This window comes from Salmo trutta, chromosome 37 (genome assembly GCF_901001165.1).
Source record: "Salmo trutta chromosome 37, fSalTru1.1, whole genome shotgun sequence".
Lineage (NCBI taxonomy): Eukaryota > Metazoa > Chordata > Actinopteri > Salmoniformes > Salmonidae > Salmo > Salmo trutta.
This window is the reverse complement of record NC_042993.1, coordinates 12,855,971-12,873,244: the sequence shown is the minus strand read 5'-3', so window position 1 is coordinate 12,873,244 and position 17,274 is coordinate 12,855,971. Positions and strand designations below refer to the sequence as shown.

The 17,274-nt window shown below is 43.8% G+C and overlaps 1 protein-coding gene and 2 long non-coding RNA genes across 3 annotated transcripts; all 3 read right to left on the bottom strand.

Annotated features, from left to right (window-relative positions):
* Positions 1–178: 178 nt before the first annotated feature.
* On the bottom strand, positions 179–4,546 carry LOC115176565 (uncharacterized). Its single transcript, XR_003872244.1, has 4 exons — positions 4,451–4,546; positions 1,839–2,430; positions 1,259–1,583; positions 179–729 (listed from the first exon to the last, which is right to left on the bottom strand). It is a non-coding gene; the product is annotated as an uncharacterized LOC115176565 (long non-coding RNA).
* An 80-nt stretch (positions 4,547–4,626) lies between these two features.
* On the bottom strand, positions 4,627–5,644 carry LOC115176563 (alpha-tectorin-like). Its single transcript, XM_029736622.1, has 2 exons — positions 5,536–5,644; positions 4,627–4,986 (listed from the first exon to the last, which is right to left on the bottom strand). The coding sequence occupies exons 1-2, from the start codon at positions 5,635–5,637 to the stop codon at positions 4,714–4,716; spliced, it is 375 nt and encodes a 124-aa protein (XP_029592482.1). The 5' UTR covers positions 5,638–5,644; the 3' UTR covers positions 4,627–4,713.
* A 5,532-nt stretch (positions 5,645–11,176) lies between these two features.
* On the bottom strand, positions 11,177–13,079 carry LOC115176564 (uncharacterized). The gene is made up of 3 exons (XR_003872243.1): positions 12,629–13,079; positions 11,984–12,491; positions 11,177–11,843 (listed from the first exon to the last, which is right to left on the bottom strand). It is a non-coding gene; the product is annotated as an uncharacterized LOC115176564 (long non-coding RNA).
* Positions 13,080–17,274: the final 4,195 nt, after the last annotated feature.

Sequence of the window (17,274 nt, the reverse complement as noted above, 5' to 3'; positions counted from 1 at the left end):
CTCAAGGACTCCATTGACCTAGGGGTAAAGGGAAAGTTGAGATCACTATAGATTACATATTCTACAGTCTTAACTATGTAAAGTTCATTTGTAAAATAATACAATAAAAAAAGGCAGGATCTGCATCAAACTACATAAAACATTAATGCTGATGGTGAAACCCATCCTTTACCTGAACTTCTCCAAGATGGTCAAAGAACCATCTTCATCCTATTGATGACCATGTGTATTTCCCGGGACGTATTCTCACTGCCATGACGCACAGCCACCATAAACTCCTCCTCCGTTTTAGTGTGCAGCTGGCAGGTATGGAGCAGGATGTAGTCACGTCCCATGGAACTCAAACGCCTGCCCGTCAAATGTGTTGTAGTGGGATCTGCCATCCACTAGGCAGTGTGCCACTCTGGGCCTTGGGTAGCTGCCATGTACTCCCTTCTGAACCCCACACTCATCACCCTCCCAACGAGACATTTTATGGCAGGACGTGTCCACCTGCACGGCACACACATCTCTTCTCACAGGACAACACCAGGTACTCGCCATGGTGGAAGTAGCCGCAGTCCTCGGGCTGGACACAGAGGGAACCACTGAGCACCAGGCCTGGTTCAAAGAAGCAGTTCTCCCAGTTGTCTGCAGGCAGGGCCACAGTTTTGTTGAGCCAACCTTCACAGATGAGAGTAGGACCAGAGAAGTGTTAGGTGTAGCTTGTGCCTTTTGGACAGGCTATGTCTGTGAAGGGAGAATGACATTGTTTAGTTGTTATACAGGGAATAGGCATGAGTCATTTTGGCTCCACTGGGTAAATCAATGATGTTACTGCCATCTAGTGGTAAAGAGGTAGCAGAGGCACTGGCCTTAATAATAGTAACTGTTTTCTAAACAAGCAACTGCTAGTAATTTTCAGCCTTATAAAACCCATCAACATCCTAGCTGGAGAATAAATTGCCCGTAAAAAAAATCCATGGTGCAAAACTACAAGGCAAGTATCTGAGTGTGAATGCAAATAATACCACTGCTCTGGCATTTCCCTACAATGTGAGTCCCAACAATGTGTGATCAATATCAACTAACCAAACACAATGAAATGTTAATACCGCACTTTCAGAAGAATCTACAAGCCGTCCATATTTCATTTGGTACACAGCAATGCTTGACGCCAAACAGTGCAGTGTTGCAATTCCAGAGAATGTTAATTTGTTTTTGCTTGTGGACAAGCTGATAGAGGTGCATAATTACAGCACAAAATCTTCCCACACACCCTTGAGCTGGAGTAGAGGGTCAGCTGCTCTGGGGAACAATTCTGACAGTTTCCAAACCCGGGGTCCACACACCATGGGTAGTCTCTTCCACAACTTCAAGAACTCTGTGGAAACCCGCCCTGTTAGCTCATCAGCAGGGACAGTTGCCACACAGGCCGCAGGTGGGGTTGGGTATTTTCCAGAGAGGATGATGGCGATATTTGCCTTTACTCTCAAGCTGATGAAGAACCCCCAGTCTGTGTGGATGTAGATGATCAGACCAACAGCATGAACCACTGTGGAGGGACTGAAGAGGAAGGGCATGTTCTTCTGGATTCCATTCACCTGTAGGGGGAGGAAACACTGCACTCAAATGTTTCAGAATGATCACTGTAACAGGCCCATTCACAGATTAGGCCTGGAATTTCTGCCTGAAGTGTCGAATCGAATATACCCCTTTTTATGTATAAACATACAATGACTGAAAAACTGTTTGTTCAAAGACGCCCCAAATAAATCAGCATGTTGTTACTGTGTCTTGAATAGATGTAGGCTATACTGGCAATGTTTAATTTAACTATTAGCAATGTGAAAACCTACCTGTACAGTTTCATCATTTTTTTATGGTAATCTCCACGATGGTGCCATTCACCTTGACCAGTAAATTCATAGAACAGTCTTGATGCCTGTCAGTCTGGAAATGCACTTCAATTGGAGTCAGGCTATCCCTGTCCCCACACATTTCCACCAGCTGGTACCTACAAAACCCCTGGAAGTCATACACAACCTGGTCAAAGTTGGACAGGTGGTTGCTGCTCTGCCAGCACATCTGCCAGAGGTAAGCCATGCAGCCCCTGACCCCATCCTCACTGATCCCACGGAACTCGTTGCCACAGGAGGCCGGATGGCACAGAACCCTGTGGGTGTGTGGCTTACAGATGCAGTGCTCAGCGCAGTTGTCATGGGACCAGATGGTGTCATTGGCATGGTAGAGGAAGCCATTGTGTGTGCAGCGCACTGGGACACAGGAACATAGACGTCCCCCTCTAGGACAAAACCCTGGTCACACTGGCAGGTCTACACTCAAGCCAGGGAACACGGGCTGGAGCTTAGGGGTTCCTCACAGGTGGCAGTGCAGGCTGAGCCACACAGCTCAAAGTAGCTGTGTACTTACTGGACAATTCTCTCTTCCCTGAGAGAGGGAAGAAAGAATGATGGAGGGGAGGGAGAGAACTACATGATCACAAACTGCCGCCATGATACCATCTAGACCAGAGGTTCTCAAAGTTTTTCTCTCGGGGCCCCCCTTCCAACATTGGCGAACACCCCTCTTGTTGGTGGAGATAATTTAGTAGATTTAAAGCTAATTTCCTGCAGGTCTATACATTTTGTAATGGGGTGAAATTTAGATGTTGCAGTTTAAAGAAACATTTCTTGCAATTCTTTACATTTTGCCATGTCTAATCTGTATTCATGTAATATTTGAGTGAAAAATTACAACAATATCAATGGCTAAAAAAACGAAATAAAAACCGTTAGCTGACATGGCTAGTTGATCTGGACATTTCTGACAAGTTATAAATAAATCTAAGGTATGCAATGACTAACATAACGAGGAACTGATGCACTACCCAATTTTGAAATTGCACTGTGTGTGTATGTGTATCTATAGTAACAGTCAAAAGTTCGAACACACCTACTCATTCAAATGTACTTTTACATTTTTACAATTTTCAACATTGTAGAATGGGATGGTGCCAGGTTTCCTTCAGATGTGATGCTAGGCATTCAGGCCAAATAGTTGAATCTTGGTTTCATCAGACCAGAGAATCTTGTTTTTCATGGTCTGAGAGTCCTTTTGGTGCCTTTTGGCAAACTCCAAGCGTGCTGTCATGTGGCATCCATCTGGCCACTCTACCATAAAGGCCTGATTGGTGGAGTGCTGCAGAGATGGTTGTAGTTCTGGAAGGTTCTCCCATCGCCACGGTGGATCTGGAGCTCATTCAGAGTGACCATCGGGTTCTTGGTCACCTCCCTGACCAAGTTCCTTCTCCCCCTATTGCTCAGTTTGGCCCGGCGGCCAGCTCTAGGAAGAGTCTTGGTGGTTCCAAACTTCCATTTCAGAATGATGGAGGCCACTGTGTTCTTGGGGACTTTCAATGTTGCAGAAATGTTTTGGTACCCGTCTCCAGATCTGTGCTTCAACACAATGCTGTCTGAGCTCCACGGACAATTCTTTTGACCTCATGGCTTGGTTTTTGCTCTGACATGCACTGTCAGCTGTGGGACCTTATACAGACACGTTTGTGCCTTTCTAAATTATGTCCAAGCAATTGAATTTACCACACGTGGGCTCCAATCAAGTTGTAGAAACATCAAGGATGATCATTGGAATCAGGATGCACCTGAGCTTAATTTCGAGTCTCAAAACAAGGGGTCTGAATACTTATGTAAACAAGGTATTTATTTTAAACAAGGTATTTACCTTACACCACTGCGTAATGTAGAACAAAAACACACAATAAATACTGTAAAGTATTTTTGCTTAAGTAGTGTTTTTGGGTATCTGTACTTTAATATTTATATATGACAACTTTTACTTCACTACATTCCTAAATAAAATAATGTACTTTATACATTTTCCCTGACACCCAAAAGTACTCGTTACATTTTGACTGCTTAGCAGGACAGGAAAATGGTCAGATTCACGCACTTATCAAGAGAACAGCCCTGGTCATCCCTACTGCTTCTGATCTGGCGGACTCACTAAACACAAATGCTTTTTTTGTAAATGATTGCGTAAGTGTTGGAGTGTGCCACTGGTTATAAACATAAAATAAAATAGTATATTGTGCTGTCTGGTTTGCTTAATAAGGAATGTGAAATTATTTATACTTTTGATACTTAGGTATATTTTAAAACAAATACTTTCAGACTTTTACTGGATGACTCACTTTTACTCTAATTTTCTATTAATCTACAGTATCTTTACTATTACTGAAGTATGACAATAGGATACTTTTTCCACCACTGACCTTCATTTTGTTTTGGTGCTACATTGATTACGGCATTGTTGGGTTTGGAGCTGGCAAGAAAGGCATTTCACTGTACTTGTGCATGTGACATTAAAACTACATAAAAGACAAACGACACTGCAGAGCCACGTCAAATACATTTACATGTTTGAATGTAACACCAGTCTGAATGCTTACCACAGAAGGTGCTGCTCCTCCATGGCTTGATGGGAACCTGGGAGAACTGACAAGCACCGGTGTAGGCCTGCAGAGCCTGACACAGGACTTCCTGGTTCTTGCCCTTACTGATGACATTAGACCCTAGGGTCCACCACATCATGGCACCAACTGAGAGGGTTTTGCTGCGACCAGATCCCAGATGTCCTGGAGCTTTCCTTACTGTACTGTAGATCCGTGTCGGAGCAGGGGCCTCCACAGTCCGCATGGCAGAACTGACCCTCCTAGTCCAGGACCCTCCTCCAGCTCCAGGTGAAGGCAGCCTCATCCACAGCAGTAGCACCCTCTGGTATGCGAAGGTCATCGTCCTTGTTGCCATGGTTGTTGCCACACATGTCAGAGCAGCTCTTGGGCAGGCTTACCAGGATGTAGTAGAACCAGTCGTATTTGACATGGAGGCCGAAGCTGGTGTCAACGACCGAGAACAGACTGCTCTGATGGACCTTCACCGAGCCAGAACGGAGAGTCACAGGCAGGAGCCTTCTCTGGCCATTCACCTTCAGAGAGAGAAAGGAGACAAAGGGTCATTTCAGAGTAGAGGGTTGATGTATTTCATGTTAACATTTACTTGTGTGGAATAATTAATATAATCAAATGTGTCAATAGGTAATGATTAACTAAAATGGCATTGGAACATGTGATTGGCAGCTCTCAAATTGTGCAATCAACCCGAGTAATCATTCCACTTCAAAGTCATTCCACTGAAACATAACTTATTTTTATCTTATTAAAAATGTCTTCCCTGAAAGGCTTTGTACAATTCTGTAATCTCCACTTTTCACCCAGTCTGGCTAAAATGCCATACAGACTTGCACTTGAACTTGACACAAATTACTATTCAAACACAGCCCATCAGTCATCCGGAGAATGACCCAGTGAACTCTTCTCACAAAAGGGATGTTAAACAAAAACTCGATGGAAAACAATTACAGAACGGTTGACAAATAGACATGCCCAGAGGAAAATCACTGCATGGTCTATAGCCTGACCGAGTCTGTTGTAACTTTATATTGAATGTAAAGTACATGTGTGTATTTGTAACGTACCCAAGAATAGCCTCTCTGGATAACAGTGTGGTCCTTGTACACAGTGAGCTGTAGCGCTTTAATAGATGGAAAGTGGTTCTGAGCATGGTCGTTTTGCACCATGACCGAGAAGGGTTCTGCAGTACTGGCGTGGGTGCATTTCTGGACCAGAGTAGTTTCCATGGTAGAACCTCTCTAGGGTAGGTGGCACCAAATCGTCCCACCTACATAACAGCCATTGGAATCCTGTGGCGCGTTATTCAAATACCTTAGAAATGATATTACTTCAATTTCTCAAACATATGACTATTTTACAGCATTTTAAAGACAAGACTCTCGTTAATCTAACCACACTGTCTGATTTCAAAAAGGCTTTACAACGAAAGCAAAACATTAGATTATGTCAGCAGAGTACCCAGCCAGAAATAATCAGACACCCATTTTTCAAGCTAGCATATAATGTCACAAAAACCCAGAAGACAGCTAAATGCAGCACTAACCTTTGATGATCTTCATCAGATGACACACCTAGGACATTATGTTATACAATACATGCATGTTTTGTTCAATCAAGTTCATATTTATATCAAAAACCAGCTTTTTACATTAGCATGTGACGTTCAGAACTAGCATACCCCCCGCAAACTTCCGGTGAATTTACTAACAATTTACTAAATTACTCACGATAAACGTTCACAAAAAGCATAACAATTATTTTAAGAATTATAGATACAGAACTCTATGCACTCGATATGTCCGATTTTAAAATAGCTTTTTGGTGAAAGCACATTTTGCAATATTCTAAGTAGATAGCCCGGCATCACAGGGCTAGCTATTTAGACACCCAGCAAGTTTAGCCTTCACCAAACTCCGATTTACTATTAGAAAAGTTTGATTACCTTTGGTGTTCTTCGTCAGAATGCACTCCCAGGACTTCTACTTCAATAACAAATGTTGGTTTGGTCCCAAATAATCCATAGTTATATCCAAACAGCGGCGTTTTGTTTGTGCGTTCAAGACACTATCCGAAAGGGTAAATAAGGGTTACGAGCACGGCGCATTTCGTGACAAAACATTTCTAAATATTCCATTACCGTACTTCGAAGCATGTCAACAACTGTTTAAAATCAATTTTTATGCAATTTTTCTCGTAAAAAAGCGATAATATTCCGACCGGCAAAGCCTGTTTACATTCAACGAGAGAGAAAGTAAAAGCATGGGATCCCCTCGTGCACGAGCCTTAGTCTAATGGCCCTCTGATCGGCCACTTTCCAAACGCGCTAATGTGTTTCAGCCTGGGGCTGCCTCGATATCATTCAGTTTTTTCCCGGGCTCTGAGAGCCTATGGGAGCCGTAGGAAGTGTCACGTTACAGCAAAGATCCTCAGTCTTCAATAAACAGAGACAAGAAGAACAAGATCTTGTCAGAGAGGTCACTTCCTGTAAGGAATCTTCTCAGGTTTTTGCCTGCCATATGAGTTCTGTTATACTCACAGACACCATTCAAACAGTTTTAGAAACTTTAGGGTGTTTTCTATCCAAAGCCAATAATTATATGCATATTCTAGTTACTGGGTAGGAGTAGTAACCAGATTAAATCGGGTTCGTTTTTTAAACACCTGTAACGATCATCGTGCATGAAGGAAGAAGTGGACCAAGGCGCAGCTGGGAGCGAACACGTTATTTATTTCAGACTGAAATAACACGGTCAAAACAGAGAATAAACGTATCGCTACTGCTCAAACAAAAAGAGACAACAACCCACAAACATCGTGGGGGGAAAAGGAACTTAAATATGATTTCCCAATCAGAGGCAACTAGCGACAGCTGTCTCTGATTGGGAATCGACAGAACCCAACATAGAAATACGCCCCAAAGCAAGGCTATACCAAAACATAGAAAATAAACTATAGAAATGCCACACCCTGACCAAAATAGAAGAGTTCACCTGGTCAGGGCGTGACAACACCGAGCACCCAGCAATCAGCTTTCTGGGCCAGGTCAACAGATCAAGGGCTTGTACTGGAAAGAATTAGGCTCCTGAGAGAATTCATACAGATTTGACGACTACTGCATTTGACCGTGTTCCTAATTGAATATATCACATTTCAAAGCATATCAAAATTGTCCGTTATTCTTGTGATTATTACAGTCTGTTCATTTAAACTAGATGATTATAAATTTGTTGACTATTGAGTGGCATCAAATATTCCGAACAGGCATTCTAACCTGCACAGAGGAAAAAACTACGCTGTTGGAATCTTTCTAAAGTTGATGTACACTGCTCAAAAAAATAAAGGGAACACTTAAACAACACAATGTAACTCTAAGTCAATCACACTTCAGTGAAATCAAACTGTCCACTTAGGAAGCAACACTGATAGACAATAAATTTCACATGCTGTTGTGCAAATGGAATAGACAACAGGTGGAAATTATAGGCAATTAGCAAGACACCCCCAATAAAGGAGTGGTTCTGCAGGTGGGGACCACAGACCACTTCTCAGTTCCTATGCTTCCTGGCTGATGTTTTGGTCACTTTTGAATGCTGGCGGTGCTTTCACTCTAGCGGTAGCATGAGACGGAGTCTACAACCCACACAAGTGGCTCAGGTAGTGCAGCTCATCCAGGATGGCACATCAATGCGAGCTGTGGCAAGAAGGTTTGCTATGTCTGTCAGCGTAGTGTCCAGAGCATGGAGGCGCTACCAGGAGACAGGCCAGTAAATCAGGAGACGTGGAGGAGGCCGTAAGAGGGCAACAACCCAGCAGCAGGACCGCTACCTCCGCCTTTGTGCAAGGAGGAGCAGGAGGAGCACTGCCAGAGCCCTGCAAAATGACCTCCAGCAGGCCACAAATGTGCATGTGTCTGCTCAAATGGTCAGAAACAGACTCCATGAGGGTGGTATGAGGGCCCAACGTCCACAGGTGGGGGTTGTGCTTACAGCCCAACACCGTGCAGGACGTTTGGCATTTGCCAGAGAACACCAAGATTGGCAAATTCGCCACTGGCGCCCTGTGCTCTTCACAGATGAAAGCAGGTTCACACTGAGCACGTGACAGAGTCTGGAGACGCCGTGGAGAACGTTCTGCTGCCTGCAACATCCTCCAGCATGACCGGTTTGGCGGTGGGTCAGTCATGGTTTGGGGTGGCATTTCTTTGGGGGGCCGCACAGCCCTCCATGTGCTCGCCAGAGGTAGCCTGACTGCCATTAGGTACCGAGATGAGATCCTCAGACCCCTTGTGAGACCACATGCTGGTGCGGTTGGCCCTGGGTTCCTCCTAATGCAAGACAATGCTAGACCTCATGTGGCTGGAGTGTGTCAGCAGTTCTTGCAAGAGGAAGGCATTGATTCTATGGACTGGCCCGCCCGTTCCCCAGACCTGAATCCAATTGAGCACATCTGGGACATCATGTCTCGCTCCATCCACCAATGCCACGTTGCATCACAGACTGTCCAGGAGTTGGCGGATGCTTTAGTCCAGGTCTGGGAGGAGATCCCTCAGGAGACCATCCGCCAACTCATCAGGAGCATGCCCAGGCGTTGTAGGGAAGTCATACAGGCACGTGGAGGCCACACACACTACTGAACCTCATTTTGACTTGTTTTAAGGACATTACATCAAAGTTGGATCAGCCTGTAGTGTGGTTTTCCACTTTCATTTTGAGTGTGACTCCAAATCCAGACCTCCATGGGTTGATAAATTGGATTTCCATTGATTATTTTTGTGTGATTTTGTTGTCAGCACATTCAACTATGTAAAGAAAAAAGTATTTAATAAGATTTTTTCTTTCATTCAGATCTAGGATGTGTTGTTTAAGTGTTCCCTTTATTTTTTTGAGCAGTATATATTCAACCAGCAGTGTGATAGATTGACATGCATGCCGTTAACCTGTCAATTGTTCAGAAGCTAATTAATTCTGAAGTTTTTGATTGACAATAACAATTCCACTGGGTTGATAAATTGGATTTCCATTGATTATTTTTGTGTGATTTTGTTGTCAGCTTCTTGATAATCCGTCCACATGACAGGTATGGCATATCTTGGCAAAGGGAAAATGCTCACTAACAGGGATGTAAACAAATGTCACAAAATGTGTGTGTATGGAACATTTCTGGGATCTTTTATTTCAGTGCAGGAAACATGGAACCAACACTTTACATGTTGCTTTTATATTTTTCTTCAGTGGTACAGCACCACAACTCAAAAAAAGCTAATCAGAGAAGTGGTTTAGTGCAACTAAACAAACAAGCCCTCCAAGTTTGGTAACTTTCAAGCTTCTGTGTGTGTCAGCGAATCCAGCTGACCCAGCGGGGTAGTGATTACCTTTCCCAACACAGCCCAAGGAACCTTCAAGAAGGGTGCAGCTCGACCCTTAGGGCAGAGGCAGCCTCTCAGCGCAGGGAGCCATGGGCAGAACATGGACACCTCAGAGCACCCATCCAACCAGGAAACCTCCCCCTTCTGCAGAAACACAATGAGTCAGTGTGTGTTCGTTACACAACCCTCCAACTGACACCCCACAAAGGTTTTGGGATTGGTCAAGTCCTGTACAGAGGTGTAGTGACTCACATACAGTTAAGACATTAATCATAGGGCTGTTTGTGACAGCCTGGGCTAAATGAAGCATGGCACATTTTGCTCTGTGGTGTAGTTGTGGCAACATGTCAGGGATTACAGCTGCATAAATTCAGGTTTGGGAATTGATGATAAATAATGTCATAATAAATGTGATAATGTGTCATTACTGACTACGCCCTCAGAGTAATCAAACCTCTAGTCTTGGAACATGATAAAACAGTCAAATGTTCTGGTCAGAGCATGTACAACAGAAATGTATTCCTTTGGAACCAAACAGGACTACTATATACAAACAATTATTTTCTGATGCAAAGGTGTGCACCAATGACTACAACTCATTGGTTGAAGAAAGAAAATGCATACTGAACAAAAATATAAATGCAACAATATAAATGCAACAAGTGTTTGTCCCACGTTTCATGAGCTGAAATAAAGATCCCAGAAATGTTCTATATGCACAAAAAGCTTGTTTCTCTCAAATTTTGTGCACAAATTTGTTTACATCCCTGTTAGTGAGCATTTCTCCTTTGCCAAGATAATCTGTTCACCTGACAGGTGTGGCATATCAAGAAGCTGATTAAACAGCATGATCATTGCACAGGTGCACCTTGTGCTGGGGACAATAAAATGCCACTCTAAAACGTGCAGTTTTGTCACAACACAATGCCACAGATGTTTCAAGTTGAGGGAGCATGGATTTGGCATGCTGACAGCAGGAATGTCCACCAGAGTTGTTGACAGAGAATGTAATGTTCATGTCTCTATCATAAGCTGCCTCCAACTTCGTTTTAGAAAATGTGTCAGTATGTCCAATGGGCCTCACAACCGCAGACCACATGTAACCATGCCAGCCCAGGACGTCCACATCCGTCTGAGACCAGCCACCCAGACAGCTGATGAAACTGGGGATAATTTCTGTCTGTAATAAAGGGCTTTTGTGAGGAAAAACTCATTCTGATTGGCTGGGCCTGGCTCCCCAGTAGGGTTGGCTGCGCCTCTGCACAGTCATGTGAAATTCATAGATTAGGGCCTATTGATTTTTATTTAGGTTGAACTGTAACTCAGTAAAATCTTAGAAATTCTTGTATGTTGCATTTATATTTTTGTTCAGTATAGTTCGAATAATTTGGGAGTACAGAGTCAGTCTGACTGAACCATAAAACCGTTGCTAATGACAGTTCCACGCACACACACACCTCATAGTAGCGTCCATTCTGCTTGGCGCAGTGATCATGAATTTCACTAACTTTTCACTAACTTTAAACATCAGCTATCTGAGCAGCTAACCGATCGATGCAGCTGTACATAGTCCATCTGTAAATAGCCCACCCAATCTACCTACCTCATCCCCATATTGTTTTTATTTACTTTTCTGCTCTTTTGCACACCAGTATCTCTACTTGCACATCATCTGGTCCTCAAGTGCCTGCCTCCCACCACTTTGCACTTCCCTGAAACTGTCGCTGGATAGCAGTCACGGGTGCCATTTTGGATCCTACACTCTTTTCAACTGGTAAAGGTGGTCTTAGCTGGCCATGACCGACAAGTGCAGCAACCTGGTAGTGGTCATGGGGGTAAAACCCCTCCTTGATCTTGTGGTACAACCCGACAGAGGCAGCCGCACTCAGTGTTGGGGGGACACTTCCCACCTCAATGGAGAACTCAGGTTTACACAAGACGCCACACAATTATTGGGCACAGGGATGGAGCACAGGCTGTATTCAATGTTGGCTGGACAGTACAGACCTGTACAGGACACAGGAAGGGAAATTTACCAAAACATGTCCATGTATAGATCATGCAGAGTTTCACATCAACTAATGACAGACTTAGATGAAATAGTCATCAATACAGCGCAAAAGGATTTATCAATTCAAGCTACTTACCACAAAATTCTGCAGCCCTCCATTCATCTATGTTTGCCCCTTCCTCCTGGCAAGCAGCAGTGTAACTTGAGAGAATCTGACACAGGGCAGTCTGCTTGCCATTGTTGTAACAGAGGTCGTAGACAGTTGTCAAAGGCAGCGTTTGGGTTGACCATCCCATGGCAGTTCTGGAACGCTCCCTCAGTAGTCCCTGCCTAAATAGAGAGCCTGCTCCTGATGGGGCACTGGGGGTTGTTCACAGTCGTCACATCCAACAATGCTACTCGTTTTCCAGCGCCTCACAGGCATTGATGTCCCCATCGTCTGTTAGATAGTCCTCTGGGTCCATGTTGAAGTTGCCACAGAGGGAGCCAGAGAAGACCCTGGGCACTTGGACAGTCAGGAGGTCCTGGTTGTATGTGACCAGGACACCGAAGTTGGTCTCAATACACTTGGAGAGCCCAGTCATGTAGATCTTCACTTTGCCTTGGCTCAACGCTGAGGGAAGGCTCAAAATAATCCCATTCACCTGAAACAAGATTGAGAAGTAGTCAAAAGGGCATGTCCAAGATGAGGTGGTATTACAAATCTTCTGACACTGATATTTTTAGACAATAGTGAAGACAGGAACTCTATTCAATATGTATCCAAAACAGGCCAACTCACCACAACTACTTCATCCCAGTAATGAGAGATCTCAATAGAGTAACCATGGACCAAAATATTGACCCTTCTGGAGTAAGACGTGTTGGCCCCTCTTGTTCTGCGTCGCCACACTGAAACCAGGCAGGTCTCCCAAGCTAGGGAAGTGCCTCACCAGCTGGTACACACAGGTACCTTGGAAGTCATACCTGTTCCCGTCAAAAGTGGTGCGATGCCGATCCCCTTGAGCCCACACCCTTAGCCCTTCCTTATGGTAGCCCAGCCAGAATCTTGCACTCCTCAACCTCCTGACACTGGGCCTGGACACAGGTGACATTCTTGGAGGAAGGCTGGCAGGTGCACTGCTTCCGACACTGGCGGTCCGTCCAGACCATCTCCTTGGGGAGGTAGTAGAGCCGCTGATGTCTGCATTCACACCTCCTGTATGGGACACGGTGGCTGCCACTGAGCAGGTAGCCAGCCTAGCACTGCGAGGTAGCCGGCCTTGAAAGACTCTGAGCCCCAGCCTCTAACATATGTCAGAGTAGGCCTGCATCAACCTACAGACAGCAGAAGGAGCGCCATCGGCAGCACACTGGTCAGCCTTGCAGCTGCGGACGTCCGGGTCAGGATCAACATGGCCGTGGCTCTGCAGCACCCTGAAACCGAAACCAATGCAGGTTTAGAGTTCACTTGGCCTGTACTGCACACAGGACATGAGGTGCTGCAGTCCTCTGTGCATAAGGTTCCGTCAGTGTTCACTTTCCAGCGAAGCCCACAGCTGCCACGGTTCCATCAGGGGTGGCAAAGTCAGTAGTTGCATTGTGGTTGTAGTTTCCACAGAGACCACACAGTGAACCAGACAGCTCTGGTGCCACTTCCAATTCAAGGTTGTGATGCCAGTCATACCGCAGCATCAGGCCAAAGTCTGTTTCCAAGACAACGGTGGAGCTGCTAGGGTATAAAGGCAGAGAGCCGGAGGCCAGGGCTAGGGGCAGGTTCCTCTTCTGACTATTGATCTACAAAAGCAACAAGTCGGTATGGACACGTACTAGCCACAATCACGGCAAAGTGTTACTACCGACGAAGGTGCGGTAGTAAGAATCCCCCCATGCAGAGCAGATCTTAGACTCTGAAGAGAAGACAGGCTTTCCGTCCTTCTTTACACACAGCCTGTGAGGTCCACAGTGCATCTCCTCACAGGGATCTGCAGATACAAAAACAAAGTAGTCAGTGGTTATGTTGCGTGTACCTACCTGAAGAAACCACATTTTACTTTCTTAATTAAAAAGGTTGAAAAGTAAAATCGTCTATGGAGCCATGATCGCGTCTCTAGTTGTAGTACATACCTTGTTTTTCACACATGGCTGGATAGTTCATGTTAGCGTTAGTCAGGGGAGGGAAAACAAAGTTAGACTCCAAGTTAGAAACTGGCTTTAGGTCAGCAAAGCCGTAAGTGCAGTTGTCAATGTCCTGTTTAGAGCATGTGTAACCTGTTGCGACACCTACAGCCTTCTGAGAGTGAATCCCTGTCCTAGACAGGGTGGCGTTACTCTGGAGCTGAACCCTCTCCAGCGCCTATGTGGAGGATCAGGCTATAGGACATTCCCATGTTAAAACTAAAATGGGGCTAATGAGATGTCTTCAATTTGAAAAAGTTATAAATTGTACAAACACTAGAGCAAATTAAAATGTTATGAAACTAATTGTTGGAAAGTTGCATTTGCAGAAAGGTGATTACTTTCACAGCTCACACTGATCACCTGTAAGTAAAACCTACTGTATATGTTTCACACCAAGCTAAGAGCACTGAGCAGTGTGCAAGTACTGGAAAACAGATAATACTATCAGGGCATGTGTCAGATTTCACCTGGCTCAGCAGCCAATGAGAGAATTCAGAGCACAGATCCTAGTTCCTGACCTCTGTCTGATGTGCACCTGTGCGCATATTCTCAGGAAGCTCCCATGTTGCCAGGGATCACAACAACAGTGGAACAAAACATAGCAGTGGTCTAGAATCAACTCAGCACAGCTAGAAGTGTCAACCTGACTTGAGGTGAGTGGTGCTTTCCAGTATAAACTTAGAATATAGCAAGAGCCTTGATTAAAAGATGTCAGATGTAAGGCTAAAATTACATTAAAACTATCCGCTTTCAGCACTGTCTTGTATAATTTAGGAGGTGGGACTGTGATGACACGGCTTTAGTATTTTTTGCAGGAGCAGTTAAACAAAACTCTGTAATACACAGGTCCGGAGCTAGACTAGTTGATGATTGACAGTCAACAAGGGGGTTACAGTATAATGCTTAGAGGGATAACCACTACAGAAAAGCTTTGTTTTAATATGGACATTCCCTAAAGCATAGCCTACAGACAAAGGTGCTCTATTAATAGTATGTTCAATTTAAACCCAAACCTCAGTTACTGCGCTGTCAACAATCCTACATAGCTTAGTTTTAATCAAGACTAATGTGAATAAGACAGAGAGGTGACTATCTAAACTGTAGCTTCAACCCTTTACATTCTGCATGTCAAAAGCCATTATAAGCTGCCAGACAAGGCACTAATCTGGCATTGCTTGTCAGATGGTTGCAAGCTTCCATTGGAGGACACATGACCACCTGACTAACAATGGGAGAGAGGGGCCTAATTAGGAGTCTACGAAGGTGTCCCCAGCATTACCATGACGTTAAATGGCACTATGCTAAGGGATAGAATATCCACTAACCAGGGGAGGCTGGCACAATATCCATAGAGGTCAATGGCTTCATTATCTCAAGAACTGAGACACAGGTAGCCCCACCCCACTAACAACACGAAACTATACAAATAGTTACTCCTGTTGAATTTTGAGTGGCTTAAGGGAGAGGCAACATAGCAGTATGTTGCATGTGTGGATTACATGAGATATTTCATGTAAATGGTCTACCCTGAGTGATGATTCACACCACACATACCTGCCCTTACCCGATTCTGTGCAGTCCCATTTTAAATCCATTCAAGTAATACCTTTTAGATAAGGTATATAGATATAGGGACTTTTTAAATAATCAAATAATTGTTAGGGCCCCTATGCTACAAGACTATCTAACAATACATCTCAAATAGCTATGGTATAACTTATTAAGAGAAGGCTTATACAACTCAGTATTGGCGTAATTGGCCTGCATGTCAATCCAAGGCTTGGGCCAAGACCTACAACCTTTGTCTTGCATAATCAAACAAACAGGGTGATATTTCACTTGAGTCTTCTGCACACAGAAGTCACATACACTATATATGGAAATGTACAACAGGCAAAGGCTTGCTAAACCATAATAAGAATGTAGTACACCTGGAACAGCAATTAAACTTCATTGTTGGGAACAAAAACAGTTATTTAGTTGGATGAAATTTAAATTGTCGTATATTTTGTTGAAGAAATACGTTGCTAACCCCAAATTCACACACATGAGCATCATTAATGAAAATTGAAGCATTTGCACAGGTAGCCCAATTCTGATAGTTATTCCACTAATTTGTATTTTGACCAATCACATCAGATCTTTTAACTTTCAATATACCAATTAGTGAAGAAAAGAAATTGGTCTGCCTGTCTAAACGCAGCCATGGACTGAATTGCAGTTGGTGACTGATCTACAAATCACCTTGCATTATAAATAACTATTCATTATTATTTATAGATCAGTCAGACAGTGACACTTTGCCCACAATGCATCACGGATCTGATTCTCTCAAACACCGGCAAGGTGTTGACAGCTGGCCCTAATTTGCTCAGATTGACAGATGAGTTTGAGCTTATGGAGGGAACAACATGATCACGTCACACTGAAATACCTCAATATGGGGAAGAAGGGCTGTAAAATTGACTTTAATGTTACAACCAAATGATAGAGCTTCATTTCAGAACATTGCAATGGAAAATTCTAACTTTCAGACAACTGCCGAGCTGCATATGTGTCTGTTTATTGTGTAGGCCTAGGCGTACTGTAACATAAGGGAATTTTTCATATCTTCCCTGCAAAACATCCGCACAAGCATGTCAACAACATATTTAGGGTATTTCTTTCTACTTAACGATGTGATACACCGCCAATGAATTCCCTTTTTGCTTCGAACAAGTTCCTCTGAACTTCGCCCTTGCAGCATCACAGTGCTTCCTGCCACCGGCGCGTGAACATCTTGCAGGTTCATTTTAGTCTCATAATAGCCTATTGTGAAACACAGCCAGTCGCACGGTGCAGAAAGTCAGTGTAGGTGAGTACCTTTTGAGTGGGTGACAGACAGACCCAAATCTATAATATTAATACAACCCTATCATTTATAGACAATGATATTATAGAAGAGAGTATGGAAGTTTACTATATCAAAATGCTTTATTTAAAATCTTTTGGTGTTATTGAAATATATAGTTTAAATGGTCTTGCAATGCCTCGACACAAGTTGAGTATATGTCAGCTCATGTTCTGTTGGTTGTCTGGGGCTGATATATTAATACAAACATGATCAATTAGTCTACAGTAGCCTCAGTCTTGCCTACATAGGTGACCAGGAAACCTTTGCACAGAGTCTGTAATGTGTTGGCTATCTGAACAAGGTGAACATCTTTTTGCATCTTTTATGATCATTTTCATATGAGAGCAAAAACATTGGCGAAAGTTGAAGAAAAG

Excerpts from the sequence above, each read along its gene's own strand:
- LOC115176563 (XM_029736622.1), bottom strand. The coding sequence starts at position 5,637 with ATGGTGCAAAACGACCATGCTCAGAACCACTTTCCATCTATTAAAGCG. Across the intron at positions 4,987-5,535 it reads TCCAGAGAGGCTATTCTTGG|GTGAATGGCCAGAGAAGGCT; the intron begins GTACGTTACAAA and ends CTCTCTCTGAAG.